General features: G+C 37.3%; 1 protein-coding gene across 5 annotated transcripts in view; it reads right to left on the reverse strand.

The window, feature by feature from the left end:
- Nucleotides 1-14,726, reverse strand: part of gigyf2 (GRB10 interacting GYF protein 2) — a 54,808-nt gene that overhangs the window by 14,836 nt on the left and 25,246 nt on the right. For 3 of the 5 annotated variants that reach the window (XM_056481396.1, XM_056481379.1, XM_056481371.1), the window contains exons 17-22: nucleotides 13,475-13,579; nucleotides 13,167-13,306; nucleotides 8,351-8,448; nucleotides 8,120-8,260; nucleotides 5,707-5,865; nucleotides 1,168-1,413 (exon numbers count right to left, since the gene is read on the reverse strand). In XM_056481396.1, coding sequence (XP_056337371.1) covers nucleotides 1,168-1,413; nucleotides 5,707-5,865; nucleotides 8,120-8,260; nucleotides 8,351-8,448; nucleotides 13,167-13,306; nucleotides 13,475-13,579 — 889 coding nt within the window. The remainder of the gene's footprint in view (nucleotides 1-1,167; nucleotides 1,414-5,706; nucleotides 5,866-8,119; nucleotides 8,261-8,350; nucleotides 8,449-13,166; nucleotides 13,307-13,474; nucleotides 13,580-14,726) is intronic. The other 2 variants (XM_056481405.1, XM_056481387.1) reach the window with 1 other exon arrangement.

Here is a 14,726-nt window from a genome sequence, read left to right on the forward strand (position 1 = left end):
TATTAATTTCTATACTAATAATTATAATATTTAAAACTATTATAAACATATTAAACCATACATGTATTTAACTATAAAACACAACATTATACTCACAATAGGGTTCCTACTCTTTAATAAATTGCCGTTTCAAGGACTTTTTAAAGCACCATTCATTTCAAATCAAGTACACCCCAGCATATGTAGCGCCATGAAAATCCTGACTGTACATTTCACTTTCAGTAATTACATTAAAATGTCAGTGTGATGATTTTTAAATGTGTCATTTAAAAAAAAAAAAACATTACACTGCTGCATCAAACAGTAGTGTTCATAGAACTTATCATAATAAAAGTTATCATAAAAAACAGTAAAATTCAAATGCAGTTTCTGAAATATTTATAAAATGTGCATTATTATTTTTAATCTGCAAGATACATATTTTCTATGTATCTATGTTCTAATTTAATAACCAGTAAGCTTTCGGTTACCGTCTCCTATTCAAACTAAACAAAGATTAAATATTTAATACAGGAGTTTGACTATTAGGTGTATATTTGAACTTTCTTGAATTGTGTAAATGTTCTTATTAATATTGTTTACATTATTATTTGATCATTATTGTTCTTATTTACTATGCTTACTTAATTTCACATTGTGCTTTGATACTTTCTATACTGTATAAAAAAAGTGAAATGATGGGCAGCAAAAATTGTATCCCCTTTTAAGCTGAAAAATTGTATCGGTTATGCTGCTACACTAAAATTACAAAAAAAGTGCATTATTAGTCATAGTTCTTGTACAAGATTTTAATTCAAGCTTTTTTTATTCTGTTTTTAACAATTGAATTTAAATACTAAAATAAAAAAAACTAATTTCATTTCACATTTAATTCAAGCACTTTCAAGAACCTGTGTTTGTTTTCAAGTACTTTCCAGGCTGTGAATCCACATGTCTAAAATTCAAGTACTTTCAAGAAGTGTGGGAACCGTGTCGCAAAATAAAGTATTAAACAAATATTAAAGAGCTCTTCTTTTGGTAACTTAGTTGGGAAGATAGAAAGATCAGTTTCTTGTTAAACTGTCCATGAAAAAATATAATTGTTTACTATCATTTTGTACAGAAGTCCACATAAAGATGGAATCTAATGAAAGATAAATTATTATTAGGCTACATTAGGATGTTCACCTTCATCTGGGCGAGCTGCTGTTGTTGCTGCTGCTGCTGGAGTCGTCGGAGCGCCTCCTGCTGCTGCTGTCTCTGTCTTTGCAGTTCCTGCTGTCTCTGCGCCTCCTGCTCTCTCTTCTTCTGCTCCTCCTGCTGTTGTCTGAGCAGTGCGGCTGCAGCGGCCGCAGCCTCCTCCTCCAGCCTCTTCTCTTCCTCACGCCGCCTCTGAGCTTCCAGTTCTTCCTGCTTTCTCCGCTCCTCTTCCTGCTGAAAATAATGCAAATAAACAAAATACAATAAAAATGCTGCCAACTTGTATAAAGAACTATGGTTACTAATGACACAAAGTATAATGAAAACATAATCAATAACAATGCCATTGTTTTGCTTGCAAAAATATACTTCATAAGACTGACAAAGTAACTGCAGCAGGCATACAGTTAAAGTCAGAATTATCAGCCCCCTTTGAATTTTTTTTCTTTTTAAAATATTTCCCAAATTATGTTTAACAGAGCAAGGACATTTTTACAATATGATAATATAATATTTTGATAATTTTTTTTCTTCTGGAGAAAGTCTTGTTTGTTTTATTTTGGCAAGATTAAAAACTGCTTTTAATTTTTAAAAAAACTATTTTAAGGTCAAAATTATCAGCCCCTTTAAGCAAAAAATTTTTTCCGATAGTCTACAGAACAAACCATCGTTATACAATAACTTGCCCAATTACCCTAACCTGCCTAGATAACCTAATTAACCAAGTTAAGCCTTTAAATGTCACTTTAAGCTGTATAGAAGTGTCTTGAAAAATATCTAGTCAAATAATATTTACTGTCATCATGGCAAAGATAAAATAAATCAGTTATTAGAAATGAGTTATTAAAACTATTATGTTTAGAAATGTGTTGAAAAAATCTTCACTCCGTTAAGCAGAAATTGGGGAAGAAAAATAAACGGTGGGGGCTAATAATTCTGACTTCAACTGTAATTATATATATATTTTTTTTTAAATGAAAAATGTTAAATCTTCTAGAGTATATGTAATACATTATGTGATCACTAAATGATCATGATCACATTTTATAATAAGGTTTCATTAGTTAATGTGTTTACTAAAACGAACAAACTTTGTACATTTATTAATGCAATAATTGTAGATTAACATTTACTGATGCATTAATAAAAATAAGAGTAAAAGTTGGGGTTTAGTCACTGCACTGTGAGTTAACAAGAACTAATGAAGAATACCTTTATTTTCATTACTGTTAACAAAGATGAATAAATACTGCAACAAATGTATTGTTCATTGCTTGTTCATAGGGATGTAACAACTCAACTGATTCGATACGATTCACGATACTAATATATAATGATTCAGTCACGATTTTTTTACAGAATTATTTGAAATAAATTTAAGATGAATTGCTAATTTATAAACAAGATCCAAACTAAAAAAAGACTCATTAATATAAACAAATGAACAGTGTGGCTGTGCTGGGATTTTATATTTTTTAAAAAGAAGTATCAGCATATCTATGTTTACTGGTATAAGCTGAGGTCTTTGCACATTTAAAATCTCCCCTGCTGACTCTTTATCTGAGACTGAGATGGCTGATGTGGAGAAGTCAGCCTTTCCTAAAACAGAGAGCAGCGTGTACAGAGTAGAGCTGAAGATCTTTGACCGATCCTGACGGGTTCGGGCTTAATTCCTATCATTTTAGACGGGGTCGAGCCAGGCTTGGGCTTGTGCAGTAAATGAACAGTCATGTGATGCATTTTAATTAGCATGAGAAAATTATTAAATAGTTTGTTATAACATTAATACCCATTCCTGCAAAGGTGAAACAAATGATGACGGTGAAGTCAAAAAGAGTGAATATTAACTGCAGTCAGGCCAGCTGCCAGCTCAAAAAGAATGATCATTCTAGCCACCAAGGTATTTCAGCAGTCGCTCATTCACTGCGTATTACGGTACAACGCTAAACAGCAATGTATGTACCAGCAAGCTGACAGGGATGACAAGGTCCCTCGCTACACTGATACCGCTGTCATGGAAAATGAAATGGATGTTTTTGGCTGGTGAAAGATGAACAAACAATCCTACCCAAAACTTACAAAATTAGCTGGATTCAGTGGATTCAATAATGTTCCTCCACAAAAACTAAACCAATTAAACCATAAAATCATAATGTAGACAGAGTAGGCCTATATAGGCTTATGTTGGCATTATTCTTTTAATAATCAGCTTCGCCTTAATGCCAGATTGTGAAGCGAAATGGCTCTGTGGGATTTGTTTCGCCTTTATCTTAATTTCATTATTGCCAAATACCCGTCATAATTTAGGCTTTATATTAATATATTAGTTAGGAAAGACTTATTTTTATTGGTGTGTTGGCCAACTTAAAGACTAAGTGCATGTACCTAGGCGTATTTAGAGTGCTGAGATGTTACAGAGGACTTATTTTATTTCTTTGTTCCAACTTCTAAGTGGCCTATTGCATACATTTGTTTTGAATAAATTATGTTAAAACACATATTAATGACTCATTCTTGAAAAAAGGCAAAAGAGCTGTATGCAGGTGCACATTTGAATAATGTCGGGCTGTAAATGGGTTTGGGCTTTTAAAAACCTGTCAATCAAAATGTACTTGTCGGGCTCGGGCCGAATTCTGTCAGGCTCGGGCCGTATCGGGCTTAACTTTTATGCCCAATTACAGCTCTAGTACAGAGGTGGTCAGGAGGCCCTCTTCACCAGGGGACTGACCACTGGCATAAAATTACTAATTATATAGTAGGAGAAAGACAGGAGTTGAACATGATTATAAAGGAGAGTAATTAATATTACTTGTATAATTAATTAGTATAAGTATCAGTGTGATACACTTAAGAGATAATCTTGAACATTTAAATATTTAATAATAATAAGCAAATTATTAAAATATGCATAAACTAATTTGAAAAGGAGAGAGTAAAAATAGTCTAATTTCTGCTTCTGTGACAGAACAACTTTCTCTTTCAGTCTGAAAAACTTCTTCACACTTTCGCTAAGAAAGCACTTATGCACCGTGTGATCTCCATAGCACTTGTCGGAGCAAGCGGAGCTGCAAATCATCCGGTCCGTGTGGTTTGGCTTATTAATAGTTTGCGTATAGATGTCTGTGACAGTAGTTTTCACTGTGCTGACGGTTTATGTGCATCATATTTATTCTTCTGTTAGTGTAAGTAAACGTTTTTTGCTGTATTTGCACACAGTTTGTGTTTTGTCTGGCATGTCATCGCTGTAATTTTACTCTGCCGCCCCACCTCTTGTTCGCCGCTTTATGCTTTAAATAATCTAGTCCCTGTTTATCTAACCAACCTCCTGTATCACTACAATCCAACCCCCTCTTTAAGATCTCAAAACTCAGGGCTTCTGGTAGTACCTACAATAGCAAAGTCAAGTAAAGGAGGTTGAGCCTTCTCATTTATGGCTACTAAACTCTGCAATAGCCTTCCTGACAATGTCCGAGGCTCAGACACTCTCGCAGTTCAAAACTAGATTAAAAACTTATCTTTTTAGTAAAGCATACACTCAGTGCATCACTTAGCTATATGATGCATGAATGTGCTCCACGTATCTCGTTTATATACACTATAAACAGCAGCTACGCTAATTATTTTCTTTATTCTCTATTTCCACCTGGGGATACTCATCCCGAGGCCCCCAGAGATTATGCAGTGCCACTGATGCGATCCAAGACATGTGAAGAGATGATCCCAAGGTTTCCACAATCCCGGACCAGGCCGTATCCAGAGCAGCTGCTGTGGTGGTCATGGAGGAGTAGAGAGCATGCATCTGATTCCTGTGAGACTCTAGGGACAAACAAGTCTTTGCTGAGGTCCAGCGTTCTCCAGCGCCTAGACTGCAGCTCTGCACAAGACGTTTGGCCATAAGACAAATGGTCAGGCCCAACTGAGCCTGGTTTCTCTCTAGGTTTTTTTTATCCTTCACTTTCGCCAATTGGTGAAGTTTTTTTCCTCGCCACTGGCTTGCATAGTTCAGGACTTGTAGAGCTGCGCATCGATGGATTACTCTTCAGTGTTGGACTCTCAGCAGTGAATAATAAAACACTTTGAACTGAACTGAACTTAAACTCTGAAAACTAAACTGACACTGTTTCAATTCACTATAATCCTCTATGTGAAGCTGCTTTGACACAATTTACATTGTAAAAGCGCTATACAAATAAAGATGAATTGAACTATGTGCAGGTAAAGTGAGATTGACCTGTAAACAGCACCCTCTGTTCAAAAAAGTATTTTCATTCAATTCATTCAACAGTTGTACCAGTTTGAATCGTCACATATTGGAATCGATTTTCAACCAGCTCAAGGTGAATCATTACATCCCTACTTGTTCATGTTAGTAAATGGATCAGTAATGGTAAGTGTTACCATGATCTTTTTCTCCTAACTTTGTTTTTGGCAACAATTATTTACCCATGTGACAAAAGCCAAACTTGCCAAAAAAAACAAACTTAAAATCTATTTCATGCTAAATGTTTACATCCATGCTGGTCTCACTTGTTTGCGGATGAATTCTTCCCTTTGTCTCCTCTCCTCTTCTTCTCTCCTCCGCTCTTCCAGTTGCCGGAGAGCCTCCTCCTGAGCCAACCGTTCCTCCTCCTCTTTTTTCCGCCGCTGCGCCTCCTCCTGCTCCCGCTGTCTCTTCAGAGCCTCCTCCTACAGAAAACTTACCATTAATGCCACTAAGCAAAGTGGAAATATGCAACACAATGCTTTTTAGAGCGGGTAGATAAAGAGTTTCTTCATTAACGCCAATTTTATGTAGCACTTAAAAGCTGAACACTCAATGGCTAACATTTAATAACTCCGATTAAACAGTTCTATAAAATATGGCACCCTTTCATTGACTGTTGACCCTATTAAGTAATGAACTAGTAGGATCATTCATTCATTTTCCTTTGAACTAGTCCCTTTATTAATCAGGGGTCGCCACAGCGCAATGAACCACCAAATTATCCAGCATATGTTTTACACAATTGATACCCTTCCAGCTGCAACCCATCACTGGGAAACACTAGGGTTGGGTACCGAAACCCGGTGCCATTATAGCACCGGTACCTTTGTAACCGGCATGTACCAGATCAAATCAGCATATGAACTTCGATGCCTAACTTCGGTGCCACCGGTGCTGCGACAAGGACGTAATAAGCATCAAAGGGTGCTTCAAAGGCACACATAGGTACGTGTTGTCACACCATCTTTAAACATTTAATTCTAAACAGCTTTGAGGAATAAGGACAGGCGATGTCAGGCATTTATTCTTGTTGCTTAGAGAACGGACGGACGCACGCAGTACAGCGCGTTCGGTGAGCGACTCTCTTCAGATTAACACACATGATCGCGTTCATCAAATTTGCTTAAACTAAGCGTTCTAAAGCATATTTTACAAGCAAGGATTTAGACAGAGCAACGTGAAGCAGATGTTTTACAAAAGTTGCGTGTATGGGGGAAACACGTCAAGCTTAATGACACATTTGAGGGCTCAAAGGCAGAGGAATGCACTGTCTCTGACATCAGCTGGCACTCTTTATAAGTACGTACATGGACACCAGTGCCCCTATTTTAATATGATTTAGACAATACTCTTATTTAGAGACTAGGCTACCCAGTGATTTTTGATAACCTTAAAAGGACCACAGACAACTGCGTCGCGAAATGCGGAGGTTTTCTCTTTCCATTTAACGTGCGGTATCAAATTCCATTAAAAGGGCACTCTTTCTCCAGTTCCCGTGTCAACAAGCTTGGCCCCTCTAAATTTGGATGCGTATTTTTGTGTCAAAACGCCACGGAGAAGCGAGATCAGAAATCAGTGGCAGACTGCAGAGATATGACTGAGGCCTCTCTCTGCACGCTCTAGGCGTCACATGCACTCGCTCTCTCGGGCACTAGCTCCCTCTGCTTTAAGTCTGCTCTTAGCATTAGCCTAATTCCCCGCATTCGTCAGAGGTTGATGCCCAAATTGACACAGGTAATAGCGATTTTAACACTTTTAATATAAGTCGTCGTCGGCTATGCAGAGACCATTCCTCCGATGATGTTCTGGCAATGTCAAAAGATTTCAGACACTTTCTTGCAGTGTGACAACAGCTGCTGTGAGCGTCAAACCAATAACCAATAGGACCTACGAATTTGATGACGCGATTCATGCGACCGCTACAGATTGTTTACGTTTTCATTTCAGAATGCGGGATAGTGAAAGTGTCACGGGTGGATGATGTCAAACTCCAGGGGCATTTTCTTTCGTGTTGGCGCGTCTTTATTGTCGTTCAGTCTGACATTATGATGCCTGAGATCTTACAGTGTGACATGGGAGCCATATTCGTGCCGTCTGACATGCTACAATCGTTCAGGATTATATATAAAAAATGTAATTTAAAAAATATATTTGAAAAATAATAATAAAAAATAAAAATAAAAATAATAATTAAAAAAGAAAATCACACCGTGTGAGCCGGCCTTAATAGAAACAATATATGCAAATTATAAACTTCAATGCAATGGATAAAATTTGCAATTAATTTGGAAATTAAATTCTTTTAAATAAGTGGTGCTTGATCACTACTAGGAATTAAACATCCTGTGATGTGACTATTGCAGAATTCAATGTGCACATTGCCATTTCAAAAAACAAAACTGTTTTAGACATCCCTACTTCAAAAGAATAACCACTTTTTTTTTTTTTTTACATGACCGAACAAAGCAGTCAATTCTTTAGGCCGATTTAACAATTATTATTCACGTAAACACAAAGCACAGTGTTCCAGGAATAAAAAGTGCCTTTTGTGCTTGAGTAAAAATTTCCTACTAATAGAAAATATCTTCATACACTTCTTTTTTTTCAGCCTGATTTCACGTGTTTCTTTGGGTTTTTTTGCGCCTGATGTCCACATATTTTTTGTCATCTCCTGACCTGCTTGCGTCGTGCCAGCTCTTCTTCCTCTAAACGCTTCCTCTCTTCCTCTTGTCTCGCACGAAGAGCCTCTTCCAAACGCTTCCTCTCCTCTTCTTCCCTTTTGGCCCGAAGCTCTGCCTCCCGTCTCTCCATCTCCAGCTTTAGAGCAAAACAGACAAGACTATTTAAAACACACACACACACACACACACACAAAAGTAAAATGCATACAGTTCATATCTTTCTTACCTTCAAAGCTTTGGCTTTCTCCAGCTGCAGCTGTTCAATGGAAGACGCTTGAGGCATATTGTCTAGTGGCAGATCCCATACGCTACTCCCTTCCCAAGCTAAAACAAACAAAAGAAATTCAGTCAAACAACAGGCATTATGTTTGAATTTTCAACTTTACTTGACTATTTAAAGGAATAATCCACCCTAGGCATGAGCTGGTATAAGATTATAAGATGAGAAAATGATAACCTTGGATTTTTTTTGTTTTAAATAAATGAAAATTACTATGGAAGTTAATGGCTGTTTCTTCCAACTATCTTCAGTAAATCCCCATTTCTGTTCAACAGGAGAATCTTAAACAGTTAGGAAGCAACTTAAGTGAGTAAATGATGACAAAATTATAATTTTTGGGTGAACTGTCACTTTAACAACTTATTTTGAATCTCATCTAAAAATAAAAACTCACAATCTTAAAAGACCTTATAAAAATAAACAAACCAAAATATTGAATTGAGAAAGGCAATGTGTATTACATCTAATCCAGCACTTATAGCCCATTTCCACTGAGTGGTACGGTACGGGTCACCTTTATCAGGCTTGGGTCTCCACTGCCAAAGGTTACCAATGGTACCCTTTTGGTAGGCGTGGTGTACGACAGAAACCTGTAGTAGACATCATTCTCACTCAAGGAAATTTCAAAGTAAAGCTGCTGGGTCGCTCACATATCATACAAGAAACACTTCTCAAAAAACAGATGCTGTATACACAAATACTTGTGTATAAATGTTCACCAACCTTTCAATGAACATGATTTAATCATAACTGCAGATGGATGAGTGCGCAAAATAGCCTACTGTAACGTCTGTGATTATATAAAATAAATAAATAAATAAATGAATGCAACATATATGTACACACACAGACCCTTATAGTCTTCGATATGCTACCACTTATAGAAAAACTACACACAACATACATTTGGTCCTTATTTGGGTCCTTATTACGGTTAACTTTTTGGTCCCTTTTGACTGGAAATAGCCATAAAAGCATACAGACCCATAACCTACCGTACCAGTCAGTGGAAAACGAGCCATTAAAGCTCCACAACCAGATGCTGACCATGAACCTAACGTGTGGTTGCTTTAAAAGTATAGTTCACCCAAAACGTACAATTTTGTGATCCTTTATTCACCATCTACTTGTACCAAACCAGTCTGAGCTTATTTCTTATTTTAAACACTAGAGAAAATAAATTAAACTAAAATAAATTAATATAGTGTTGTTTTTTTCACAGAGTTTTGGAAACACCTAATTGAAAGTATAGACAATTTCAATGTGGTCATGTGTTTGATCCATGAACATTTCCTGCTTGTTATCAAACTAGTTCATAACTGTAACAAGAAACGATTCAATCATAACTCAACATTAAAAACAGCTATCATAACATTATCAATATGTGGCTCTTTTTGGATTCTTGGAAGCTTTAAAAATTAAAAAAATGTAAGACAGGAAATACATTGGGACCATTGTTTTTACTTGCATCTCTCAAAACTATCTGTATGGCGAGTAATTTTTTTGGCTATCACTGAGTTATTGGGGTAAAAAAAACAAGTGGTATGAATATTGTGAATGAATGTAAAAACCTGATACAATCTCAAAAGCCACTGTCCCACTTAATAGCAAAAAATCAAGTCTGACAAATGCCACACTTGCAACGTGCTCTGCTGAAGTGCCATTTAGCAGAGTTAAGACACTTGAAACAGGGTAATACCATCAGACAATGAGTCATTTCCAAACCTGAACAAGTGTTGCGTTACTGTAAGTAAGAGTAGAGACAAGCATGCCAGAGGTAAAACCTGAGCACTGCAAGAAGAGCACTGCACTTTTTCCATTTAAAACCACTATAAAACTGCTGATGTAATGAGCTGAAGCATTCTACATAACAAACAAGATCAAGTTACTATCTGCCACCATCTCTGAAACCATCAGGAAGTCTGAAAAGAGAGGCTGATGAATGCATTATCGGTGGGAAAGTAAGAGGGCAGAAAAATGTGTTTTAACGACAGAAATGGCAACACACCCACAGAAAAACATGAGATCTTCTACATTAACTGTATTAAATTTAATGAAAGGTTTAGGATAGTTTTTTTTATACTTCTGCAATCTTATGTTTTCAACCTTATGCTGTGTTTACACCAGACGCAAAGAGAGAGAGAGAGAGAGAGAGAGAGAGAGAGAGAGAGAGAGAGAGAGAGAGAGAGAGAGAGAGAGAGAGAGAGAGAGAGAGAGAGAGAGAGAGAGAGAAAGAGAGAATGAGTGCTAGTGAAGGCTAGACATCACAACAGTAGTCACTAACTATTGACCCTCAACAATATTTTCCACCAATCGGCTTTCTTACGTATACAATCACTCATTGGTTGGTGATTGTTTCTCCACGCAGTGAGCAGCGAAAATAACAGCATAGTGGCATACCTAAATAATATTTTTATTTTCGAAATGGCACAGGGGCAGTCAAGCATATTTTAATTTTTCAAAATCACGAGTAAATCTGATAATGAGCCTGATCAAAAGAGATCTCGAGAAGATGAAACTGCGTGAATGGCTCAGGATAGCGGGAGACAGAAGCAAAGCGATCTCAAATGAGCCCAAAAAACATGACAGAACGGTAACTGTTGACTCTTCTTAAAGATTAGACAGACCGAGTTATTTAATAGTTATTTTTTCACTTGGCACATAATAGTGAAGTGAACTGAATAGTGATTGCTCAAACGATTTATGTTTGTAGCTACATGTTTTTATTATCCATGACAGTTCTATAGAACAAAATAATTAAAGACCGTTCAGAAATTGATGCTCTTTTATCAGTTTAATGGCATCATGAAAAACTGAAAGTGTATGGCGGATGTCGGTCACGTTAACTTTAATTTGCTGGTTTTGTTCTGGGAATTATTCATTTCCCAATTAAGCACTGTTGACATCCATTATACAAAAAACGGATTCTATGGAAGTCAATGGTTACAGATTTTCAGCTTTCTTCAAAATATCTTCATTTGTGTTCAGCAAAAGAAAAACAAACGAATAAAAGTTTGGAATCACTTGAGTGTGAGTAAATAGTGGATAAATGCTCAGTTTTGGTTGAACTATCACTTAAAATTGTAATAGATTACTTGGTTTACCTGAATAATAACAATGTGCACTAGCAAATTATATATTAAAATATCGTAAAATTATGGCATGTGTTTCCTTGCAGCTTTCATTATGTTTAGCTGATCGCTTGGAGTTTTATACACTTCAGAAAACAGGAAATAATAAGCAGGATATATTTTCATTCCATCAGTAAATATCTAAAGCAAACATCAACAGTTAATATATTATACACAGGCTTCATTTAGTACATCTGTTGATTTTTTCTTGTGTGCATTATTTGATTACATCTGAAAAACTCAGTGGCAGAAACATGAATCAGCTGTATGACAGACAGACCAACTCAATATTCTTGATGCGTGAAAAATAATACTGGAGGACATTTCTTTATACTGAATTCACCCTTTTCAAAAAGTTTTTATTATTATTATAATTATTAACTACCAGTGCAGCTGCCTTGTTAAAACAAATAAAATTTAAATCACTACCTGCCCAAGCTAATTATACATAGCAGTTCTGTTTGAATTGAGATAAAAATTAAGATAAATGTTAAAATAGAGTCATCCTTGCTTCGAGTAAAAAGCCATAACTAGATGCTGGTATAAACATAGGGCGTACTCACACTATGTACAGTTGCCTTGAACCGGGTCTTGTCCCCCCTCCCGTCTCCCCGGCGGCCCGCACTCACATTACATTTGGATCTGGGCACGTTTGTCATCAATGATGCGCTGTTCAGTAAGAGCTTTCGCTCAGCACAGTGGAGATTTCTTTAGTTATATTGTTTTAGTCGCTTGATATGCAGTGACACGCAGTCAAATATTTCGCCGAACAGATCAGTGACTTGTGACGCTCGTAAACAACCATAAAGTCCTCGTGCTGCAGGAATTAGGAGGTTTGCTGAAGGTGCAGCTGTCGTGCAGTGAGGGGTTTGCATCTTTAATAATCTACGACAGTTTGTGTTCATTGAATAGTAAGAATGATTAATTAATCCATATCAAACAGTCCCTTAAAAGTCACGTTTCGTCTTCGGTTTCATGCTCAGGCGCGCTTTGCACTCACACTGCAAGCGTACCGCTTCAAAGCCCAAGTGAACCGCGCTCAGTGAACCCGATTCAGAGCACTCGCACTTCTCAAACGATCCAGAAAACGGGCCTGGGCACGGTTCGGATAGCATAGTGAGCAAACGCAAGATTTGAAAAATATATGCATTATGGAGAAAATTACAAACAGTGTACATAACCAAAAAGACACATTTGTTGAAACGGATGGATTTAGTACGTTACTCACATTCAACTCAATATCTTTTTCCTATAGAATTTTAAGATTTATTTACTGTTTACATTGTTTTAAGCAAATAAATGTCCTCCTGTCCCCATCAAAGAAATATCTGCAGCAACATCTGGTTCAGGCGGACATTAAGTTTGAAATGTTTACAAAATTGCAGAAGTATAATAAGGATTAACTTAGATTTTTAGTGAAATTTAATAAAGTTAGTGTAAAATATCCTATGTTTTCCCATGGGTGTGCTGTCATTTCCGTGCAAAATTTGTTAAAACACAATTTTCAATCCTCATCTTTCCCCGAAATAGTGTATTCATCAGCCTCTCACTTTAGACTTTTAATGATTTCAGAGGTGATTTCGTTTCTAGCTTAAAAAGAAAAGTGAAAACAGATCTCGGCGTTAACGTACTGCTGGGAGCGGCGGGCTGCATGTTTGGAGAACAGGATGCCTGAGTGGACGGGTTCTGCATTTCCCAAACAGAACCCGAGTCTGGAACCGACATGGAGCGTGTGACGGGAGGTAAGAGGCTCTGCTGCGGCTCCGGCGTTCTGCAAGAGCAAATCAAGCAAACTGTAAGATGGTGTTACAGATGATCAACCACAACACCGGTGCAATGTAACACTCTGCCCACGTATTGTTATGCTAATTTGCCACTGTCCTTTCTTTACCCAGATGACTGTGTGATTGTGACAAAAACAAAAGCAGTGTTATCACACCTGATCTTAAGCGCCTGATGGAGGAGAAGATTGAGCTGCTGCTGTGGTGGTGGTGGTGGAGGAGGAGCAGAGTTTAACACTTTCTGCTGCAGAGCATATTGTTGCCTGAAAGAAAAGAAAACAGTGAGTTTTGTGGTTAACAATTGAATCATTTATTTGAATTAAAGTTAGGTAAAGTGTTTGCATGAAACAAAAAAATCTTAAAAATGTAAATATGGATACATTAAATTGTTCAAAAACGTCATAAACCCTGTTCTTTTGAATGCTCCATTCCAAGAATCCTCACAAAAAGCATCACAGTTCATACAAAAATTTTCATATAAAATTTTCAGTGCGGTGGCACAGTGGATAGTGCTGTTGCCTTACAGCAAGAAGGTCGCTAGTTTGAGCCTTGGCTGGGTCAGTTGGAATTTCTGTGTGGAGTTTGCATGTTCTCCTCATGTTGGCGTGGGTTTCCTCCGGGTGCTCTGGTTTCCCCCACAAGTCCAAAGACATGGTTTAGGTGAATTAGGTGAGCTAAATTGTCCTTATGTATGTGTGTGAATAAGTGTGTATAGGTGTTTCAGAGTGATGGGTTGCAGCTGGAAGGGCATCCGCAGTGTAAAACATATGCTGGATAAGTTAGCGGTTCATTCCGCTGTGGCAATCCCTGATTAATAAAGGGACTAAGCTGAAACGAAAATGAATTAAATTTAAGGTGCAAATTAGGGCAGCACGATTAATCGGAAAAAGATTGAGAACTCGATTCGACCACCTACAAGAGCTTATTCAGCTTTTCTGTGATTCAGTCAATTTTATATTCAAGGTCAGGAGAGAAACAAAGGCACTCGCACAAGTCTTCAGCAGTGAACTGTCGGCAGTTTAAGTGAAACTAATAGCACACACATCATTTAAATGATCATATCGCATTTTACAGTTACGATTACAACAAGCATTTTGATGTTTTTTGTTTCATAGCGAACACAAAGGCTGCGTCCGAAACAGCATACTTCCATACTATACAGTACGCTAAAATCAGTATGCAAGCCGAGTAGTATGTCCGAATTCATAGAATTCGAAAATCAGTATGTGAGAAGTACCCAGATGACTTACTACTTCCGCCAAGATTCTGAAGTGCGCATCGCATGCACGCTGCGCTCTCATGATGCCCCGAGAGAATTCATAAATGGGAGTGAAGCGACGCAACTGACGCAGGTAGGTCACGTGACCATGACAAAATGGCGGATGTAGTATGTCCGAAATCCATTCATAC

The sequence above is a fragment of the Danio aesculapii genome, chromosome 2, assembly GCF_903798145.1.
Source record: "Danio aesculapii chromosome 2, fDanAes4.1, whole genome shotgun sequence".
Taxonomy (NCBI): Eukaryota; Metazoa; Chordata; class Actinopteri; order Cypriniformes; family Danionidae; genus Danio; species Danio aesculapii.